This window comes from Salminus brasiliensis, chromosome 8 (genome assembly GCF_030463535.1).
Source record: "Salminus brasiliensis chromosome 8, fSalBra1.hap2, whole genome shotgun sequence".
In the NCBI taxonomy this organism is placed as follows: domain Eukaryota; kingdom Metazoa; phylum Chordata; class Actinopteri; order Characiformes; family Bryconidae; genus Salminus; species Salminus brasiliensis.
In genome coordinates this window covers 1,096,981-1,118,299 of record NC_132885.1, presented here as the reverse complement: position 1 = coordinate 1,118,299, position 21,319 = coordinate 1,096,981, and the positions used below count along the sequence as shown (strand labels likewise).

The 21,319-nt window shown below is 42.5% G+C and overlaps 2 protein-coding genes across 4 annotated transcripts in view; one reads left to right on the top strand and one right to left on the bottom strand.

Annotated features, from left to right (window-relative positions):
- The window catches only part of nxph2a (neurexophilin 2a), a 289,488-nt gene that overhangs the window by 40,646 nt on the left and 227,523 nt on the right, over positions 1-21,319 (bottom strand). The window lies entirely within an intron of this gene.
- The window catches only part of thsd7ba (thrombospondin, type I, domain containing 7Ba), a 364,279-nt gene that overhangs the window by 334,501 nt on the left and 8,459 nt on the right, over positions 1-21,319 (top strand). For all 3 annotated transcript variants that reach the window (XM_072685348.1, XM_072685346.1, XM_072685347.1), the window contains exons 23-28: positions 1,457-1,602; positions 5,057-5,252; positions 9,866-10,039; positions 11,254-11,349; positions 14,282-14,364; positions 18,404-18,596. In XM_072685348.1, the coding sequence (XP_072541449.1) occupies positions 1,457-1,602; positions 5,057-5,252; positions 9,866-10,039; positions 11,254-11,349; positions 14,282-14,364; positions 18,404-18,596 (888 nt within the window). The remainder of the gene's footprint in view (positions 1-1,456; positions 1,603-5,056; positions 5,253-9,865; positions 10,040-11,253; positions 11,350-14,281; positions 14,365-18,403; positions 18,597-21,319) is intronic.

Sequence of the window (21,319 nt, the reverse complement as noted above, 5' to 3'; positions counted from 1 at the left end):
AGAGTCAGAGGGAGAGAGAAAGTCAGAAGGGGAGAGGGAGAGAGTGAGTCAGAGAGGAAGAGAGAGAGTCAGAGGGGGAGTGAGAGAGGGGGAGAGAGAGTCAGAAGGAGAGTCAGAGGAAGAGGGAGAGACAGAGTCAGAGGGAGAGAGAAAGTCAGAAGGGGAGAGGGAGAGAGTGAGTCAGAGAGGGAGAGAGTGAGTCAGAGGGGGAGAGGGAGTCAGGGGTAGAGATACAGAGAGAGTCAGAGGGGGAGAGGGAGTCAGGGGTAGAGATACAGAGAGAGTCAGAGGGGGAGAAGGAGAGTCAGAGGGGTAGAGAGAAAGAGTCAGAGGGGGAGAGGGAGTCAGGGGTAGAGATACAGAGAGAGTCAGAGGGGGAGAGGGAGAGTCAGAGGGGTAGAGAGAAAGAGTCAGAGGGGGAGAGGGAGTCAGGGGTAGAGATACAGAGAGAGTCAGAGGGGGAGAGGGAGAGTCAGAGGGGTAGAGAGAGTAAGAGGTAGAGAGACAGAGTCAGAGACAGAGGGAGAGAGTCAGAGGGGGAGGGGGAGAGCGAGTCAGAGGGGAGAGGAAGGCTACAGCTGTGCTCTTGAAGGCGACTGTTAGACTGAGAACATCAGAACCTCTGTTCCTCAGCTCCTCTCCAGCCTCTCTGATGATTACCCGCTCAGTTAGACTCCATAATGAGAGCCTGCTCCACAACACACTGCTAAATACCACACACTCACACTCACACACACACACACACACACACACACACACACACACTCACACACACACACTCACACACACACACACACACACACACACACACACACACACAGTGTCGCCATGTGTGAATGCTAATGGTAGTGGTGTGTTTTCCTACACAGCAGAAAGCCGCTGGCACAGGAAACTCAGCTCAGGGGTTCAGTGTGTTTCTGTATAGAGAGAGCTAAGAATATACTCTATCTGTCCAAATGTTTGTGGACACCCCTTCTAATGGAGGCACTCAGCTACTTTAAGCTGCATCCATTGCTGACACAGATGTGCAAATGCACACACACAGCTTGTCTAGTCCCTGTAGAGAAGAAGTACAGCCAATAGAATAGGACTCTCTGGAGCAGATCAACATCATGACCCTATTGGCTCCATGCTGCCTAATAATGCCAGGCGTGGGCTAGAGGGGTATAAAGCCCCCCAGCATTGAGGAGCTGTGGAGCAGTGGAAGAACTGTGTTCTCTGGAATGATGGTGGAGGAGCTCCATCCAGTACTTTTGGGATGAGTTGGGGATGAAGAGGTGGGGTGGTGATCATCATCCAACATCCTGACCTCACTAATGCTCTTGTCACAGAATGCAATCAAATCCTCACAGCAATGTTCCTCCAAAATCTAGTATAAATCCTTCTTCCCTGGTGCTTTATTAAATCTCGTTTATGGGGAAATTGTGAAATTGTGATTGTGATGTTTTTTGTGCAGGTGCGATGTCCCGGTCTCGGCGTGTCCTGCAGGAGGCTCATGACGAGGGCCGACCGTGCCCCTCTCAGCTCTCCCAGACTAAACCCTGTCCCGTCAGGCCCTGCTACAGCTGGCTGCTCGGAGACTGGACACCCTGTCGGGTCGAGGTAAACTCAATCTATTGATATTTGTTCACCATCCACTATGAATTCTTCAGTATTTACTTTGAGTGTCACTTTACTCGGATGATCCATTATACATGTCTCGCAAATGCTCCCCTGACATTCAACTAACATCCACCTGAATATTAACACAGTATCCACTGTATTCAATACCCACTATTCATTGTTTAACATCTACTCATAATTGTTCAGTAATTGCATGAAATTATTCCGTATCCACCATGAATTTTTCTGTATCTGCTAGTAATACTTTAGTATTCATCATGAATTGTTATGAATTATTCAGTATCTACTGTAAATTATTCAGTATCTGCTATGAATGATTCAGTATCTACTGTGAATTATTCAGTATCTACTGTAAATTATTCAGTATCTGCTATGAATGATTCAGTATCTACTGTGAATTATTCAGTATCTAATATAAATGATTCAGTATCTGCTATAAATGATTCAGTATCCACTATGAATTATTCAGTATCCACTATGAATGATTCAGTATCTACTGTGAATTATTCAGTGACCATTATGAATTATTCAGTATCTACTGTGAATTATTCAGTGACCATTATGAATTATTCAGTATCTACTGTGAATTATTCAGTATCTACTGTGAATTATTCAGTATCTACTGTAAATTATTCAGTATCTACTAAAGAATTATTCAGTATCCACTGTGAATTATTCAGTATCCACTATGAATTATTCAGTATCTGCTATGAATTATTCCGTATAAATTATTCTTTATATTCTTTACATTTAGTTTTGAATAATTGTTTAATGTATTCAGATCTGCTCTGTCAGTGTTCTAGATAGCATTCATAGTAGAGTGTGTGATGGTTTAGACCTGTGGTTAGCATCATGCTAAATGATGTACTGGTTAGCTGCACTAGCCTCACGCAGAGGCAGGTCTTGGCTGATGGGCTGTGTTTTGGGGTGAGGGGGAAATTGTCTAAATGAGTTTTCATCCAGCCTCTAAAGAGAAGATAAGGCTGTGAAGGTGAGGCGTCCACAGTGGACAGGGAGGTGATTTAGGATGCTCCTTCTTCTGCAGTAAAAGCTGATAACGTTAGAGTTAGCTCCTCTTTCTCTGCGCTTGACCCTGGCTGCACAGAGGGATCGGGGGGACATTAACCGTGGTTCACCCTGCCAGGTTGAAGGGGCTTTTGGAGGCGGCCACCCAGCCTACCCGGACGCCACGCTGGAGGAGTTTAATTGAATTTTGAAAAGGTGCTTTGTGGGTGAGAGAGGGACTTTGTGTCATTGAGACGTGAGCTAACTGCTGATGAGATCAGTGTTCAGGAACTCCAGCATTACGGTTAAAAAGAAGCCCAGCACAGCGCTCAGATTTCCAGCTCTCTCTCTCGCTCTCTTTTCCTTGCTGGGTTTTAATTGAATATCTTGGGGTCTTCTGGACGTCCTCTGGGTCACTCCTGCTCCTTTCAAACTCAGCCCCTTCCACCATCTGCACAAAAGAGCTGCTCCTCACGTTTGAAGCTCCAGTGTTGCGCCCCCTCGCCTCTATTTTTGTTGTTTGTTTGATGATTTGTGTTCATGTTGGCTTTCATGTCTGCACATTATTACCCTGAAGCAGCTTTGATGAATAAATCAGTGTTTTTATCTCTTTAGACTCTGTTTGTCATCTAAAGCATTAGCACTAAGCTAACCTAACCTGATACATCATTAAACTTTCACTGGCGAATTCAAGTCTGCGACAGCGAGCGCCACTCGCGCTCCTGCTGCTTGTAAATAGTAAACAGTGTGATTAGTCGCGACCTTCGGAGTGAATTGAAAGGCGCTCGCTCAAAAAATCTGCATAAACTGTGCTTGCGTCTCCTCCACTCTTTTCCCCGGCATACACTCAATCAGTGAGGGAGAACAGCCACAGGGTTCTCCTGCTCTCTAGGAAAACTACAAAAGCAGATCTGTGAATTTGCGAACCTTGCGACTTTGCATAGTTATTTGCCAACACTAGGGGCACTGTTTCATATAGTGCACCAGAATGTACAGAAAATAATATACATAATGATATATATTTCTATATTTCTGGGTTTCACACCATCTCTGTGTCTCATTTAAACTGTCCATTTGCACAGGTCTGCGAGAACTGCACAGAAGTATTTTATTAATTGTTTACAATCAATATTGCTTTTTCTTTATCAACAAGTACTATATATAGTAGATATGTATCTCCTAGGACTTTATTTTATGTAATTATTCATTATACAGTCTGAATTTTTCAGTATCCACAATGAATTATCCGGTATCCATATACTATTCAGTATTCTGTATTTATTGGGAATGATTTAGTATCTACTATGAGTTTTTTAGTAACGTCTCTAAGTATACAGTATGATTTATTAAGTATCCACTATGAATTAACCAGTATCCATCGTGAATTACTTAGTATCCACTACTAGTTATTCAGTAAGCACTATAAATGATTATTTAGTATATACTGTGAATTATTCAGTATCATCTATTTTTAAAGATACAATATGATTTATTCAGCAACCACTTCACATTAATTATCCACTGTTAATTATTGAATAAGTACTATAAATAATTCAGTATATATTATAAATTATTTAGTGTCCACTATGAGTTATTCAGTAGCCGCTATAAATTATTCAGTAGCCACGGTGAATTATTCAGTATCTACTATGAGTTATTTAGTATCTATTATAAATTCCTCAATATCCATTGTGAATTATTTAGTATCCATCACAAGTTATTCAATAAGTTCTATGAATTATACCATATCTTTGTTTTTCGAAGTTTACATTATACATTATATAGTATATACTATGAATTATTCAGTATCTACTATGAATTATTCAGTATCGTCAGTAAGGCTCTATTATGGGCAGTATGAGGGGTTTGGTGTGTTTCCAGTGTGGGCCCTCTGGGTACTCAATTTCCTTCCATCTCTCAAACACACACACAGTGGGTAATGGCTGTGTTAATTACCCCTATGGATGAGTGAGTGGATGTGTGAGGTGCCCTGTGATTGATCAGTGCCCTGATTCTAGGTAGGATCTAGGTAAGTTCTGGACCCACAACAACCCTGAGCAGGAAGAAACCCACTGGAGTCTGTGTGGGATTCTTATTCCACTCATCTGAAGGGTGGAGGAAGGGTTATGATTTACGGAATAGTTCGGCTTTTTTTAATGTATGACTGAGACATTTGAGTGGGCGGCACCAGTGGTTCCAACAAATTCCTCTGGAGGTAGAAAATGCCAGAAAATGAGTCCACCACTGGTAGACAGTGGGTTATTGGACTAGCAGGTGTGGTGTACAGACTCTTGTATTCTGTTGCTCACTCGAGGTTTACAACCTCAACAGTTATGTAAGAATGACCAGAGATTTGACCAGGGTGGGTTTCTGGCCCAAATGTAGATTGCACTGGGCTTGTCGACTAACAGGGTCTGGTTTGTTGCAGGGTGCTGAATGTGGTGAAGGCATGAGAGGGAGGAACCTGTCCTGTGTGGTTCATTGGGGTCACTGGCCCAATTCGTCTGGCCCAAGACTGGACAGCCCTGGTCCAGCTACCATAGTGGAGGAGGACAAATGTGGAGAGCACCACAGTAGAGACAGTGCTCAGGAGCTGCAGCAGCCATGCTTCGTGCCCTGTCCAGGTAAGCTAAAGCTAGTGCCAAGCCCTTCTTCCATAATACACACTACCTCATCCCAGGTCATGCCCTGGTTCATTACTAATGCTAAAGCCTCACCTTTCATACCTGAGGACCCGCCCAGGTACACAAACACTACTGGCCATCTTTTCGTACCTGCCAAGAAGGACATTTGTGTTACTGTCCAGATACATGCTACTGCTCATCCCTTCCTACCCACTCAGGTACAACCAACCCCCTTCCCACCCCTTTCTACCTGCCCCAGTGCACTGATACTACTGACTACCCCCATTCTACCTGCTCAGATACACTCATACACTACCAAATCCCTTCCTAGACATTCACATACACAGCAGCCTACCAAAATTCCTACGACTACTACTACTGAACATCACCTTATTACCTCCTCATATACACTAACACCTTATACACACCTGACCATCATGTTGACCCAGTCCCAATGCAGTAACATTACTACCTATTTCTTTCTAACTGCCCAGGTAAACTAAGATAAGATAATCCTTAATTAGTCCCACAGTGGGGAAATTCTCAGTGCCACAGCAGTGTCACAGTGTCATTAGTGATGGACACTCCTGTCCATCACTAATGACAGATAAACTACTGTCAAATCTTTACACCTACCAACAGTGCTGCCAGTCACCTTTCTGCCTGCTCAAATACACTAATACACCTGACCATCCTTTTCTACCTGTCCTGAAACAGTAAAGCTACTACCAAGTCTTTACACCTGCCCAGGCAAACCAGCAATTCTGCCAATCACATGTCTACCTGCCCAGGTAAACTAACTGCCCCACTAAACGAACACTCCTGCCCATCTCTAATGACAGATAAACTACTGTCAAATCTTTATACCTACCAACAGTGTTGCCAGTCACCTTTCTACCTGTTCATGTATGCAAATACACCTGACTATCCTCTTCTACCTGTCCTGAAACAGTAAAGCTACGACCAAATCTTTACACCTGCCTAAGCAAACCAACACTGCAGCCAATCAGCTTTCTACCTGCCCAGGTAAACTAAGATTCTTGTCTATCACTAATGACAGTCCTATGACCAATGTCATATCCTAATACCTACCAACAGTGCTGCCAATCATGTTTCTACCTGCCCAGGTACACAAATACACCTGACCATCCTCTTCTACCTGTCCTGAAACAGTAACATTACAGCCAAATCTTTACACCTGCCTAAGCAAACCAGCAGTGCTGCCAATCACATGTCTACCTGCCCAGGTAAACTAACTGCCCCACTAAACGAACACTCCTGCCCATCCCTAATGACAGATAAACTACTGTCAAATCTTTATACCTACCTAAATATATCAACAGTGCTGGCAATCAGCTTTTAGCTGCTCAGGTACACTAATACACTTCTTCTACACTATCCTCTTCTACCTATTGTGATAGAGTAACACTGTATTACTGTATTTGTATCTTTAAAGTCTTATGGAAAAAATGAGAAGTTCTGACATTAATATTGGTCTGTAATAGTGTACTCTGTTTGATTAGCTGCAGAAGCTACGTTCAGTACCTCTGTATTTAACAATGACGACAACGATGACGGATCATTAGGCTAAGGAAGGACGCCCAAGCCTTTGCATGAGACTGTACATAAGCGCTGCATCCTATCCCTTCCCTGACGCTATTGCCCATCCCTTCCGCTGTTCCATGGGCTCCTAAATCAATATTTCAGCTGGGATCAGAAAAAGAAAAAACCCACAGAGGAAGATTGTTTTATGTTCTGTTGTTTTGTTATGAGAATAACTGTGTGGATCCCAGAGAGAGAGAGAAATCAATCTGCAGTATTTCAACAGAACCAGCGTGGTGCAGTTTGGGAAATACAACAAGGATACGGTTAGTTTGTTGTGAAGACCGTGGAGAGTCGTGGTTTATATGGCTTTGTCTTTTAGCTCTTTGTTAAGTGTTCGTCTGTTGTGGCTCTGTGTGTACACACAGCTCTATTTCCGAAAACCTTAGGAGTGCCTGCTCTCCATACTGCTGCGCTCTCTGTCCGAGCACAAAGCCCTGCGCCCCGGGAGCGCTGTTCCCTCAGCTGGAGCAGGGAATCTGGGAGAATGAGAGGGAGAGAGTTTGAGGACACATAGGAGAAAAGATCAAGCGAGTACGCCAGCGAGAGAGGCAGGGGTGGAGAATTGAGAGATAGAGAAATGAAGTTGGAGAGTGACAGAATGCTCTAAACAAGTGTGTGTTTGAGAAACACAAGAACACACACAAACACAAGAAAACCCTGTAAAGTTACTTTACACACTCACCTGGAGAACCTGTAAAGGTACTCTATACACACTCACCTGGAAAACCCTGTAAAGGTACTATACACACTCACCTGGAAAACCCTGTAAAGTCACTATACACACTCACCTGGAAAACCCTGTAAAGGTACTATACACACTCACCTGGAAAACCCTGTAAAGTTACTATACACACTCACCTGGAAAACCCTGTGAACGTATTCTACACACAAACACCAGAGAACCCTGTAAAGGTACTCTATACACACTCACCTGGAAAACCCTGTAAAGGTACTCTATACACACTCACCTGGAAAACCCTGTAAAGGTACTCTATACACACTCACCTGGAAAACCCTGTAAAGTCACTATACACACTCACCTGGAAAACCCTGTAAAGTTACTATACACACTCACCTGGAAAACCCTGTGAACGTATTCTACACACAAACACCAGAGAACCCTGTAAAGGTACTCTATACACACTCACCTGGAAAACCCTGTAAAGGTACTCTATACACACTCACCTGGAAAACCCTGTAAAGGTACTCTATACACACTCAACTGGAAAACCCTGTAAAGTTACTATACACACTCACCTGGAAAACCCTGTAAAGTTACTCTATACACACTCACCTGGAAAACCCTGTAAAGGTACTATACACACTCACCTGGAAAACCCTGTAAAGTTACTATACACACTCACCTGGAAAACCCTGTGAACGTATTCTACACACAAACACCAGAGAACCCTGTAAAGTTACTTTACACACTCACCTGGAAAACCCTGTAAAGTTACTTTACACACTCACCTGGAAACCCTGTGAACGTATTCTACACACAAACACCAGAGAACCCTGTAAAGTTACTTTACACACTCACCTGGAAACCCTGTAAAGTTACTATACACCCTCACCTGGAAAACCCTGTAAAGTTACTTTACACACTCACCTGGAAAACCCTGTAAAGTTACTATACACACTTACCTGGAAAAAACCTGTAAAGTTACTTTACACACCTGGAAAACACTGTAAAGTTACTTTACACACTCACCTGGAAACCCTGTAAAGTTACTTTACACACTCACCTGGAAACCCTGTAAAGTTACTTTACACGCTCACCTGAAAAACCCTGTAAAGTTACTTTACACGCTTACCTGGAAACCCTGTAAAGTTACTATACACACTCACCTAGAAAACTCTGTAAAGTTACTTTACACGCTCACCTGGAAGACCCTGTAAAGTTACTTTACACACTCACCTGGAAAACCCTGTAAAGTTACTATACACACTCACCTGGAAAACCCTATAAAGTTACTTTACACACTCACCTGGAAACCCTGTAAAGTTACTATACACACCTGGAAAACCCTGTAAAGTTACTTTACACGGTAACCTGGAAAACCCTGTAAAGTTACCTTACACACTCACCTGGAAAACCCTGTAAAGTTACTTTACACATTCACCTGGAAAACCTTGGAAAAAGAGAGGGAGAGAGTTTGAGGACATATAGGAGAAAAGATCAAGCGAGTACACCAGTGAGAGAGGCAGGGAAGTTACTTTACACACTCACCTGGACACATTCACTATATGTCCAAATGTTTGTGGACACCCCTTCTAATGAATGCATTCAGCTACTTTAATTTACACCCATAGCACAGCTTGTCTAGGCCCTGTAGAAAATCAGGGCATGGGTCCCCCTTGTGAGTCTTGGTTCCTCCCAAGGTTTCTTCCTCCAGCTCTGAGGGAGGTTCTCCTTGCCACTGTCGCCGTTGGGGCTCACTGGGGGTCTTTGATCCATCATGTCTTACATTATTTCCTTCTTTCTTCTTTGTCTCTGTCTTTTATTAATCACTCTATATGTAAAGCTGCTTTGTGACGACAACAGTTGTAAAAAGCTCTACAAATAAATCTGACTTGACATGACTGTAAAGAAGAACTGCCAATAAAATAGAAGAAAACATGACCCTATTGGCTCCATGCTGCCTAATGTCAGGTGTGGGCTAGAGGGATATAAAGCCCCCCAGCATTGAGGAGCTGTGGAGCAGTGGAAGAACTGTGTTCTCTGGAATGATAGTGGTGGAGCTCCATCCAGTACTTTTAGGATGAGTTGGGGATGATGAGGTGGGGTGGTGATCATCATCCAAAATCCTGACATCACCTTCTCCAAAATCTAGTAGAAAGTCTTCCTCTCTGGACAGTAGAGACAGTTACTCCAACAGAAGCAGGAGAAAAGCTTTTTAAATAGACTGGATTTCTGAAGAAACAATGAAGGAGCAGGTGTCCCAATACTTTTGTCAATATAGTGTATAGTATTATGTATCTAATGTCCTGTAATGTTGCTGGTGTAGGGGACTGTCACTTGAACGAATGGTCATCGTGGAGCTCATGTCAGCTGACCTGTCTGGAGGGGCGCAGTTTTGAGTCTGTGGGTCAGCAGGCACGCTCACGGGCCGTGGTCATCCAGGCCCTGGAAAACCAGGACAGCTGCCCAAGCCAGATGTTCGAAACAAGATCCTGTAAAGGTAATATACACACACTGACCATGTAAACAGAGTAAACACACACTCACCTAGAGAACCTGTAAAGTTACTATACACACACTCACCTGGAGAACCTGTAACATTACTATACACACTCACCTGGAGAACCTGTAAAGTTACTATACACACTCACCTGGAGAACCTGTAAAGTTACTATGCACACTCACCTGGAGAACCTGTAACATTACTATACACACTCACCTGGAGAACCTGTAAAGTTACTATGCACACTCACCTGGAGAACCTGTAACATTACTATACACACTCACCTGGAGAACCTGTAAAGTTACTATGCACACTCACCTAGAAAACTCTGTAAAGTTACTATACACAAACACACCTGTAGATGCTTTAAAGGTATACAAGGTATAAAGGTATACAAACACCTGGAAACACTGTAAAGTTACTTTACACACTCACCTAGAGAACCTGTAAAGTTACTATACACACACTCACCTGGAGAACCTGTAAAGTTACTATACACACTCACCTAGAAAACTCTGTAAAGTTACTATACACACACTCACCTGGAGAACCTGTAAAGTTACTATACACACTCACCTAGAAAACTCTGTAAAGTTACTATACACAAACACACCTGTAGATGCTTTAAAGGTATCTACATACAAACACCTGGAAACCCTATAAAGTTATTTTACACACTCACCTGAAGAACCTGTAAAGTTACTTTACACACTCACCTGGAGAACCTGTAAAGTTACTTTACACACTCACCTGGAGAACCTGTAAAGTTGCTATACACACACTCACCTGGAGAACCTGTAAAGTTACTTTACACACTCTCCTGGAGAACCTGTAAAGTTTCTATACACACACTCACCTGGAGAACCTGTAAAGTTGCTATACACACACTCACCTGGAGAACCTGTAAAGGTACTCTACATACAAACACCTGGAGAACCTGTAAAGGTACTATACACACACTCACCTGGAGAACCTGTAAAGGTACTCTACATACAAACACCTGGAAACCCTGTAACGGTACTTAACACACTCACCTGGACAATCTGTAAAGGTACTATATAGAAACTCACTGTTAGACCATGTGAAGATACTCTACACACACTCACCTGGAGAACCTGTAAAGGTCCTATGCTGATAGCAGCTTTTCTGTTTGTGTGGTCTTCATCACAGGAGTGTATAAAGCTCTGACTCTGTTAGTCTCTCGCCCGCAGGAGGAAAGTGCCACAGCTATGAATGGAGAACCAGCACATGGAACAACAACGAGAGAGCCGTGTGGTGCCAGCGCTCAGATGGAGTCAACGTCACAGGTACTGACCCTCAACACCCTCATCCCATCCTGACACCTGTCCAGGGGTTCAGGGTGGGTGTTTCTAACAAAGCGGCCAGTGAGTGGAAACACAAGCTGGGTGTTTCTAATAAAGTGGCCAGTGAGATGAAGCACAAAGTGGGTGTTTCTAATAAAGTGGCCAGTGAGTGGAAGTAGAAGGTAGATGTTTCTAATAAAGTGGCCAGTGAGTGGAATCACAAGCTGGGTGTTTCTAATAAAGTGGCCAGTGAGTGGAAGCACAAGGTGGGTGTTTCTAATAAAGTGGCCAGTGAGATGAAGCACAAAGTGGGTGTTTCTAATAAAGTGGCCAGTGAGTGGAAACACAAGGTGGGTGTTTCTAATAAAGTGGCCAGTGAGTGGAAGTAGAAGGTAGGTGTTTCTAATAAAGTGGCCATTGAGTGGAAACACAAGGTGGGTGTTTCTAATAAAGTGGCCATTGAGTGGAATCACAAGCTGGGTGTTTCTAATAAAGTGGCCAGTGAGATGAAGCACAAGCTGGGTGTTTCTAATAAAGTGGCCAGTGAGTGGAAGTAGAAGGTAGATGTTTCTAATAAAGTGGCCATTGAGTGGAAACACAAGGTGGGTGTTTCTAATAAAGTGGCCAGTGAGTGGAAGCACAAAGTGGGTGTTTCTAATAAAGTGGCCAGTGAGATGAAGCACAAGCTGGGTGTTTCTAATAAAGTGACCAGTGAGTGGAAGTAGAAGGTAGGGGTTTCTAATAAAGTGGCTAGTGAGTGGAAGTAGAAGGTAGGGGTTTCTAATAAAGTGGCCAGTGAGTGGAAGCACAAGGTGGGTGTTTCTAATAAAGTGGCCAGTGAGTGGAGGCACAAGATGGGTGTTTCTAATAAAATGGCCAGTGAGAGGAAGGCGGCTGTACTGCATTGTGCTGCTGGAAATTGGTAGATGAAATGTGACAGTGTAACAACAAAAGGTTTGAAATGGTTCAGTAACACTTTCGCTGGCGTATTTTCTGCTGGAAGCTTTTGATCCTTTTCTGGACTTACTTATGGACTCTTCTGAACCACATCAAATGCATACCTGACCGGGACACGGCTCTGCTGCCGCTCTCGCTGACTCTGTACTGTTTGATCCTCTTTCTTTTATTTATTTAACCTTTATTTCACTTTGCTTTCACCACTCCGGTCAGCGGGTTCTCTTCTCCAGCGGAGACAAGGCCGAGAAAGCCTCCAAAGTACAGAGAAATGCTACAGTCAGTCAGGCACCTTTCTGGTAAAGCCATGAAAGAAAAAATATCAGATTTGACACAAATATAATTTCAGCAAATGTCTGTGAATTACATCACTTAAAGCAATAATGCAGCCTTTTCAGTTAATCTCTAGCTGATGCATTTATAGCCCAGGTCCATAAACACTGACTGTCTTCGACCTGCTGTATTGTTCAGGAGTTTTGAGTTGATGCTGAATTCTATCCATACACACACATTTTATACAGTACATGTAGAGTCGAAATTAAAGGCCAAAGTTATTGGCACCCCTGCAGTTCTCCCAGAACACTGTTGCAGTTCCGAAGGCTTTGGTATTCACATTTATGTTTTAAAATTGTAGGAAATAACTAGGTTTTAATCATGTGATGCTTCTGTACCTGTGTGGAAATCCCACCTTCAGCCACTTCACATGGAGAAAAGGTGGCTTGGTCTTGGTGTCCGTTCCTTAGGGCTGAGAACTGTCAGAGAACCAAAATTGAGGCAAGGTCCCTACAGTCAAACATGGAGGAGGTTCAGAGATGGTTTTGGGGTTTTGTTCTAGCACTGGAGGTAATCACTGTGTGCATGGCATTATGGAATCTAAAGACCACCAAAGAATTTTGAAGCAGGAAATCTGGGTCTCTATCAGAGTCTTCCAGCAGGACAGTGACCCAAAGCATACTCCCTAAAGAACCCAGAATTGGTTTAAGACAAAGCGCTAGAGTGGCCAGCAATGAGTCCAGATCTAAATCCTGTAGGGAGATCCCTTCAAATCTGAGACTCCTCAAATCTGAGAGACCTGGAGCAGTCAGCAGAAGAAGAGTGGTCTGGAATTCCAGCAGAGAGGAGTAAGAAACTCTTCATGGTTACAGGAACTGACTGATTTCAGGCATTGTTTCCAAAGGATTTTCTACCAAATATTTAGGCGAGGGTGCCAACAATTTTGTCCAGTCTGTTTCTGGAGTCCTGGATGGAGTGATATCAGATTTGACCTTAAGCATGTGAATACCAAAGCATTTGTAATTGCAGCAGTGTTCTGGGAGCAGCGGAGCATTTTCTGGGGGTGTCAAAACTTTTGGCCGTGACTTTACAATGTCAAAGATTTTAAGCGTAACATCTTATGAACAAAATATATATAATAAGATCCAAACTTTTGATTGCTACTGTAAACAGACATGTTTTAACTCACGTATTTATGCTATAGCTATATTGCCTTGTGTTTATGAGTCTATTGATCACACCTCCCTACAGCATGACCAGCAGAATCATGAATAAAACACAGCATTCAGCTCCTCAATCCATACAAATGTAATAAAACTGCTGCTTTCCTCGCTCCGAAATGAACACGCCTGAGGCTGGGAGGGCCGAGCGAGAGGGAGCGGGTGTGAGAGAGTGGGGTTGTAGGTGGCGTGTGGCTCTGAGAATAACAGGTAAAGGTGATGTTATCTAAGGGAATCGGCTTCTGTGAATATATATAAGCTCCTCAGAGGTAATCTCCCGGCTTTGGGAGGAAGCTTTACTCTCCCAAGTTTTGACACTTAATTTTCCCCTTCCAAAATTACAATGTTGGTATTTCGATCGGAGGCTGCGATAGGCCCTCCGCACCATTCATCAGCCCTGACACTACATTTATTTGGTTATCACTGGTAAAACAGCAGTAATTACTTCTTCTTCTTCCTCTTCTTCTTGTGTTTGTTTTGGTTGGTAGGCGGGTGCTTCCTGCCCAGTAGGCCGGCGGCGGTGCGTCACTGCCATCCTCCCTGCACCAAACCCTTCTCCCACTGCAAACAGGTGAGTCTAGAGATGCCTGTACAGTGTCATGACAGACAGACAGACAGACAGACAGACAGATAGATAGACAGATAGACAGATAGATAGACAGACAGACAGACAGATAGACAGACAAATAGACAGATAGACAGACAGATAGACAGACAGATAGACAGACAGACATACAGATAGACAGACATAGATAGACAGACAGACAGACAGACTACATGAACAAAAGTATTAGGACACCTACACAATACACCTACAGGAGTTTTTATGCCGTCCCATTCTAAACCCATAGGCATTAATATGGAGCTGGTCCCCCTTTGCTTTGCAGCTCTAACAGCAGCAGGTCTGGAGCTCTTTTCAGGGAGACCTGTCACTCAAAGAGGAGCTTAACCACGCCCCTGTGACCAATCATTTACTTACTGCTTCAGAAAAAAAAACTGAGCTGACTTAACTTAGTCAAGCTAACGGCTACCGAGAGGCAGATTTCAGACAATACGAAAAACGGCACCACAAGAACACTGTATGGACAAAAGTATTGGGACACCTACAGGCTATGCAATGAAAATATGCTATGCAATGGTGTGATACTATACGATACAGTTCAATGCACTGCAACACAATACACCACAGTATGCCACAGTATGTCATGATACAATACAGTATGCTAAGCTGCAGGGAGCTACTGTCCACTAAGAGACGATACTGTATTAAATGTCATGCTACTCAATGATATGATAACATAGGAGATAATACAATGTATTATATTGTTTCATATCTCATAGCTCTACTATAAATCCCAAAAGAGACATTCATTTACATTTAGTCAGTGTTCGCACCCCTTACCTGAACACCATTAGTAAGAACCAGTAATAAATTATATTGAATTAATTACAGTAACAGTTATGCTCTTGCACACATACTGTCCTTTTCCAAAACAACCACATCTGCTTTCATACCAAGAGGCTCTGAGAAAACCTTTTTATAGCATAATCCAGGTTCTTTTTTATACACAACCACATAATGACCAGTGTGTGATAATACAGAGTAATACAGCACTGGCTTTTCAGATACTAAACCGCTATTGTTATGATTAAGGGGATAATTCACAGGAGGATGCATTTCCATAATTGCTGCAAATAGACGGCCCTGACAAATACCCGGCATAGTCCCACAGGACTGTCCACTCACTGCCCCTACGGCCACAATTATCATGGGGCATGCAGTGGTTTAGGCAGAATCTGAAAAAAAATGCCACCTGTGAGGTGTTTGTGTGGTTTGAGCTGCAGCTTTTTCAGCTTTGTGTGGCTCTGGAGCAGTGCAGTGAAACGATTGGCTGCATCCTGTTTCTGGAACTGGACTTTGATTCCTTAGAAATCATATCCTGGAAGCCCATGAGAGCATAAATAATACTGCTGTTGTTGAGATTCCGATCAATGCTGGTCAATCTCAGTCATCTGTAATGTGGATCGGGATTGTTCTTCCATAGCTACTGTAGCTTTGGCGGATTTACACATCGATTGACAAGTAGGTAAACACGAGATGGCCATTTGGGAGAAGGCAAAAGCAGCAGAAGATCAATGAACATTTCTAAAACCAACATTCAGTGAGATCTGAGGGAACAGTAGTAAAAGGCCTTCTTTGACACAGCTTTTGAAGCTGAAATTTGCAGTTCTGGTGTTTTAATAACTGCATGAGCCCCTCTGTCTCCACAGGTTTAAGTTAAAGCCTCTAATAATAAACAGATCACCAGCTTCAGTAGAAAAGATCAGACTCAGACTCAGATCACACATCTGACCTGGACTTGTACAAAGATTAACCTCCTTAACCGTCTTTCACAGTCAAACAAGAGTCCACTATTTCTGTAATGAAGGTGATCTGACAAAGCCCAACATTCCTAGATCTACTAGATCTAGTCTAACAAACACATGAACAGGAATATCAGTCACACATCACTCACTTCATCCTTTCTCTGATTGATTGAATTAATAACAAGCTCTTACTGATCAAAACTGCGCTTTGAATGAGCTCATACTCACTCTGGAAAAAACACAGCGCATCCAACAAGAACTGAAGCCTCCTACAGCTTTCATACAGCAGTAAAAACATGGTGGCTCACAGGAATCCCCACAGCTCACAGGAAGCGCTGCTGATGGATTCTATACACTGATCTGTTTTGTCAGTTTATTTTGTACCTTTAAAATATACACCATATGGACAAAAGTATTAGGACACCTGCTCAATCATCAGTTCTTCCAAAATCAAGGGTATTAAAAGAGCTGATCCTGCTTCTGTTGGAGTAACTGTCTCTACTGTCCAGAGAAAGGGGCTTTCTACTAGATTTTAGAGGCACGTTGCATTTAGTTACAAGAGAATTTCAAGAGTTCCACTGCTCCACAGCTCAAGGCTGGGGGGCTTTATACCCCTCAGTTTTTCCTAAGACAGACATGATTGGTCAGTTGTCATCATGTGACTCTGTTGGAATATAATACTACTGAGTGAAATATGGATATGGGGTAAATCATGCCGCAGGGAAAAGCAATGGTTTAGCACTGTAAGTAATGTGCAGAGACTTCAGAGTGTATAATTAGTCCACGGTAATGGAAATTAACAGCATTTTATAGACAGACTGCATATTATTAGTCAATTTGGCACAGTTAGCATACCTTAGAGACTCTAAATGGCTAAATCTAACAGGAGATTATACCCAATACTAGCTTTATTGGCTGTAGAATTGTTCTGCTTCATCACTTTATCTTCTACCTCGGTTGAGTTGTAGTACAGAAGGTGCAGAAGGTGCAGGTGCAGCTGTAGTCATGTTATTAAGTGTCTAATTTAATATTTTCGTTTAAGCAGAGTCGATGACTGGTAATAATTTAAAAAAGTTATGTAACATTCTCCTACCCTTCTATAGACCTGACATAATATTATGAATATAGTCCTGGTGAATGTAGTTATTATTGAGTCATATTAGGTTTGGCATTCCAGGTGTAAATCCTCTAAGAATGGCTTAGGGTGCAAATGCTCTCTACAAAATCAGCTTCTTGGAATGTGTTCTCCTTAAAGGCATGAGTCAGAGTCTGAAATTCGTGTTGACACTCAGTTTAAGCCCTGTTTACTTTACGTACTGCATCACCCCATTGGAGTGTGTTTTACTACCCAGACTGCTCATTTCCAGCTACTATAGCACTTCTACTGTACAAGCGGAGGAAAGTGCCCTGCATAACCAGTGTGGCTGCAGCCATAAATCAATAACTCAATAAATCAATGGGTTATAAAAAAAAAACTTTTACATGAAAAAATGCTGTGTTACAATCATCATTTACTTCACTACAGGAAGCAAAACATGACCTGGTTTCTTATTCATTTTAGAAATGTAAAAAAAATTGCATATACATTATTCAACATCTACTCTGAATATTCAGAGTTTATTATGAATTACTCAGCATCTACTATAAATTATTTATGAATTTATTATCATACACTATGAATTATTCAGTATCTACTATGACTCATTCAGTATCTACTATGAATTATTTAGTATCCGCTATGAATTATTCATTATCCACTATGAATTATTCATTATCCACTATGAATTATTCATTATCCACTATGAATTATTGAGTATCTACTATGTCTCATTCAGTATCCACTATGTATTATTCAGTATCTCCTATGAATTATTCATTATCCACTATGAATTATTCATTATCCACTATGAATTATTGAGTATCTACTATGTCTCATTCAGTATCCACTATGTATTATTCAGTATCTCCTATGAATTATTTAGTGTCTACTATGAATTATTTAGTATCCACTATGAATTATCCAGTATCCACTATGAATTATTCAGTATGTACTCTGAATATTCAGTGTTTATTATGAATTCAGTTCAGTTCAGGTGCTGATAAATGCAAATGTATTTTAGTTAGTAGCCGTGGGAACAATACCTCGACTGGAGGTTGGGGTTGAGCTACTCCACACACAGCTGACTAGTAGTAATGATAGTCCACAGCAGGCTCTCACACACTCTCCCCCCTGTCTGTATCAGAGTGGTGTGTGTGGATGTGAGAAGGGCTACACGGAGGTGATGACCACACATGGCTTTCTGGACTATTGCACCAAGACCCCTGGCGGGGACACCAGAAAGGCGGATGTAAAGACCAGCTCAGGGAGGTTAAAGCCTGGCCCCTCCCACATCCAGGACTTCTTCAGTGAGTGGTCCCTGCAGCCGCTCAGCCCAGGTATGCTATGAGATGGTTTCCCACAATCATGGACTCGTCTTCTTGTTCTGGAGATCCTCCTCTCAGAATGCTCTGTGGTCCAGGACTAGACTTAATCTCTGTCTGGGGAAACTCACAGCAGCTTCTCCAGCATTTCGTCTGAGATCAAGGCTGTTAGTCAGGGGGTTGTCCCCCCTAGATGGTGAAACATTGCTGTGAGGGTCTGATTGCATTCAGCAACAGAAGAGGTTTGGTACTGATGTAAATGAGAGGTTCTGGATTAAGGAATTAGGCTATTGTGTAGCTGCACCAGAAAGTCCCATTCTAAATCACAATTATAGACAAAACACAAATTATAATCTATTATTATTATAGTCTAAATACACTAACAACACACACACACACACACACACACACACACACACACACACCGCTGTGGTGTTCATGAGGCATTGCTCAGATTTTCTTTTAGAAGATCCAGGTTTTCTTTGCTTTCTATTGACAAAGAACTTGAAATTGTAACACTTTCAGTCTTATCTCCTAATAACTGAAACACTTAAACCGGTTAGCTCAGGGAGAAGGGACCCAGCTGGCTAACGATAATGTCTATAGACAATGTTTTCTGGTGTGGAGATGGAAAAGTCTGGTCCAAAAGGGGAAAATCCGCTGGGCAGCTCTGGATTATTACTTCCTGGACCTGAATTTGCGTTGCTATCTAGTTAAATGGTTGAATATAGAATGTAGGCTGAATGTAGGTTTGTGGTGCTGGGTGACTAGAAGTCAATGTCAAGACAACACCTAACGTCACTGTCAATGTAACGTACCGTACTAACGGCGGCTGACGGTCATTTTTTGTTGGTTTTAAGTTGTAACCAAGTAACCAAATATCTTCCAAACGTCACGTGCTAACATCATATTGACCAAAAATACCAATATTTAGTCGTGAGTTCACCAAGAGATCACCAAAACCCAACATCCGCTAAACGTCACACCATAAACGTCCTCACAACGTGAAATTCTAACCATATATTTGACAATTATCTGACTTTTTGATTTCCAAACAGAATTGTACATTTTAACTATAATTTCTACTAGTTTATACTATAATAACTATAATATAGTTATATTATAATAACTGGGCATTAATGTAAAGGGTCACTTACTTTTTCTAGCCTGAATTGTGAATATTATGGAATGTGCTTTAATGTGCTTTAATAAAAGACATGAACCATTCAATTCAGTTCAAATTTAGTTATTTTTAGCTTTTCACAACTAATCTTGTCACAAAGCAGCTTTAGAGAGATCCAGTTCCGAGCCTCTTTTGAGCAAGCCAGTGGCAACAGTGGCAAGAAAAAAACCCTCGGATGGAGAGGAAGAAACCTGACTCAAAAGAGGAACCCGTCCTCCCCTGGCGACAGTGGATAGTAATAATAAAAATCAAAACAGGAATAAAAACAACAGTAAAACTAAACTGAATTAAGAGAAATAAAAAGGTAAAATCAAGATGAAAATGTGAGTGAGGGGATAAAGTCCTGCAGGTACACAGTCAGAAGCAGAGTCCTGCAGTGAGGTGAGGATCAGTCAATGCGAGGCTCCAGAGCAGGACAGCGGGCAGGAGGGTAGTGGAGAGCCAGGTCTGGCGGTACCGGGATGGAACGGATGGATGGATGGTGCATGGAAAAAGAGAGAGAGGGTAAACACAAGGGTTTAGGTGTTTAGGAGCTCAGTGAAATTTTGGGGTTTTTTACTAACAATACGACTGTGTCTGTAATTGTCACTTATCAGATAATCAGAACACAGAAATCCGGCTCATCCCAAAGCAGCTGTAAATAACACAGCTCTCCAACATGTATAGAAAGACTTCAGACGACGTCTTCTTCCCGTGACTGCAGAATGAGCCAGGTATTTCAAATGCAGATGAGGACGGCACTGTGCTGTGGCAGTTTAGTGCTGGCGTAGCGGTGGCACACCGTTAGAGTTATAGCAGATGAGCCTGCTGCCTTTATGATGCCCCAGGAGGCCGGCTGATATAGAACTGGGTTTATTACGCCGCAGTTTAGACCTGATGGAGATGCATGGAGGCGAGGGGATCCCCCGCGTCCTCCTGCCAAAGTTTCATTACAGTGTGATTTGTATCAGCCATAACGTAACATGAGAGTGTTGCTTTACCGCTGGCTTTCGGCCATTCCTGATTAGATCTGAATTTAGTGCTCAGCACTGCAGCTTCAGACGCCTCCAGTCAGCGCTATTGTCCAAAACTCTGGGGATACCATCAGAGCAGCCTGACTTCACTCGTATCTTTTGAACCTGTCTACATACGCTCCCTGGCCACTTTATCAGAAACTCTCTCCCGCTCTCTCTCTTGTAGCTCCACTTTGCCGGCGTTTAGTTAGAAACTGTAGCCCATCTGTTGTCCTCTAGACCTTCATTCCTTCATTAGTGGACAGAAACTGACCAATAAGGAATGGTGTAGAGGGGAGAAGATAAACTGCAGCAGCAGATGGAGCTACATTCTGTAACTCTACACCTGTGCAGTGGAGCGGTACGGTTCAGTGTAGGGGTTTCTAATAAAGTGGCCAGTGAGTGGAAGCATAAGGTAGGTGTTTCTAATAAAGTGGCCAGAAAGTGGAAGCACAAGGTAGGAGTTTCTAATAAAGTGGCCAGTGAGTGGAAGCACAAGGTAGGGGTTTCTAATAAAGTGGCCAGTGAGTGGAAGCACAAGGTGGGTGTTTCTAATAAAGTGT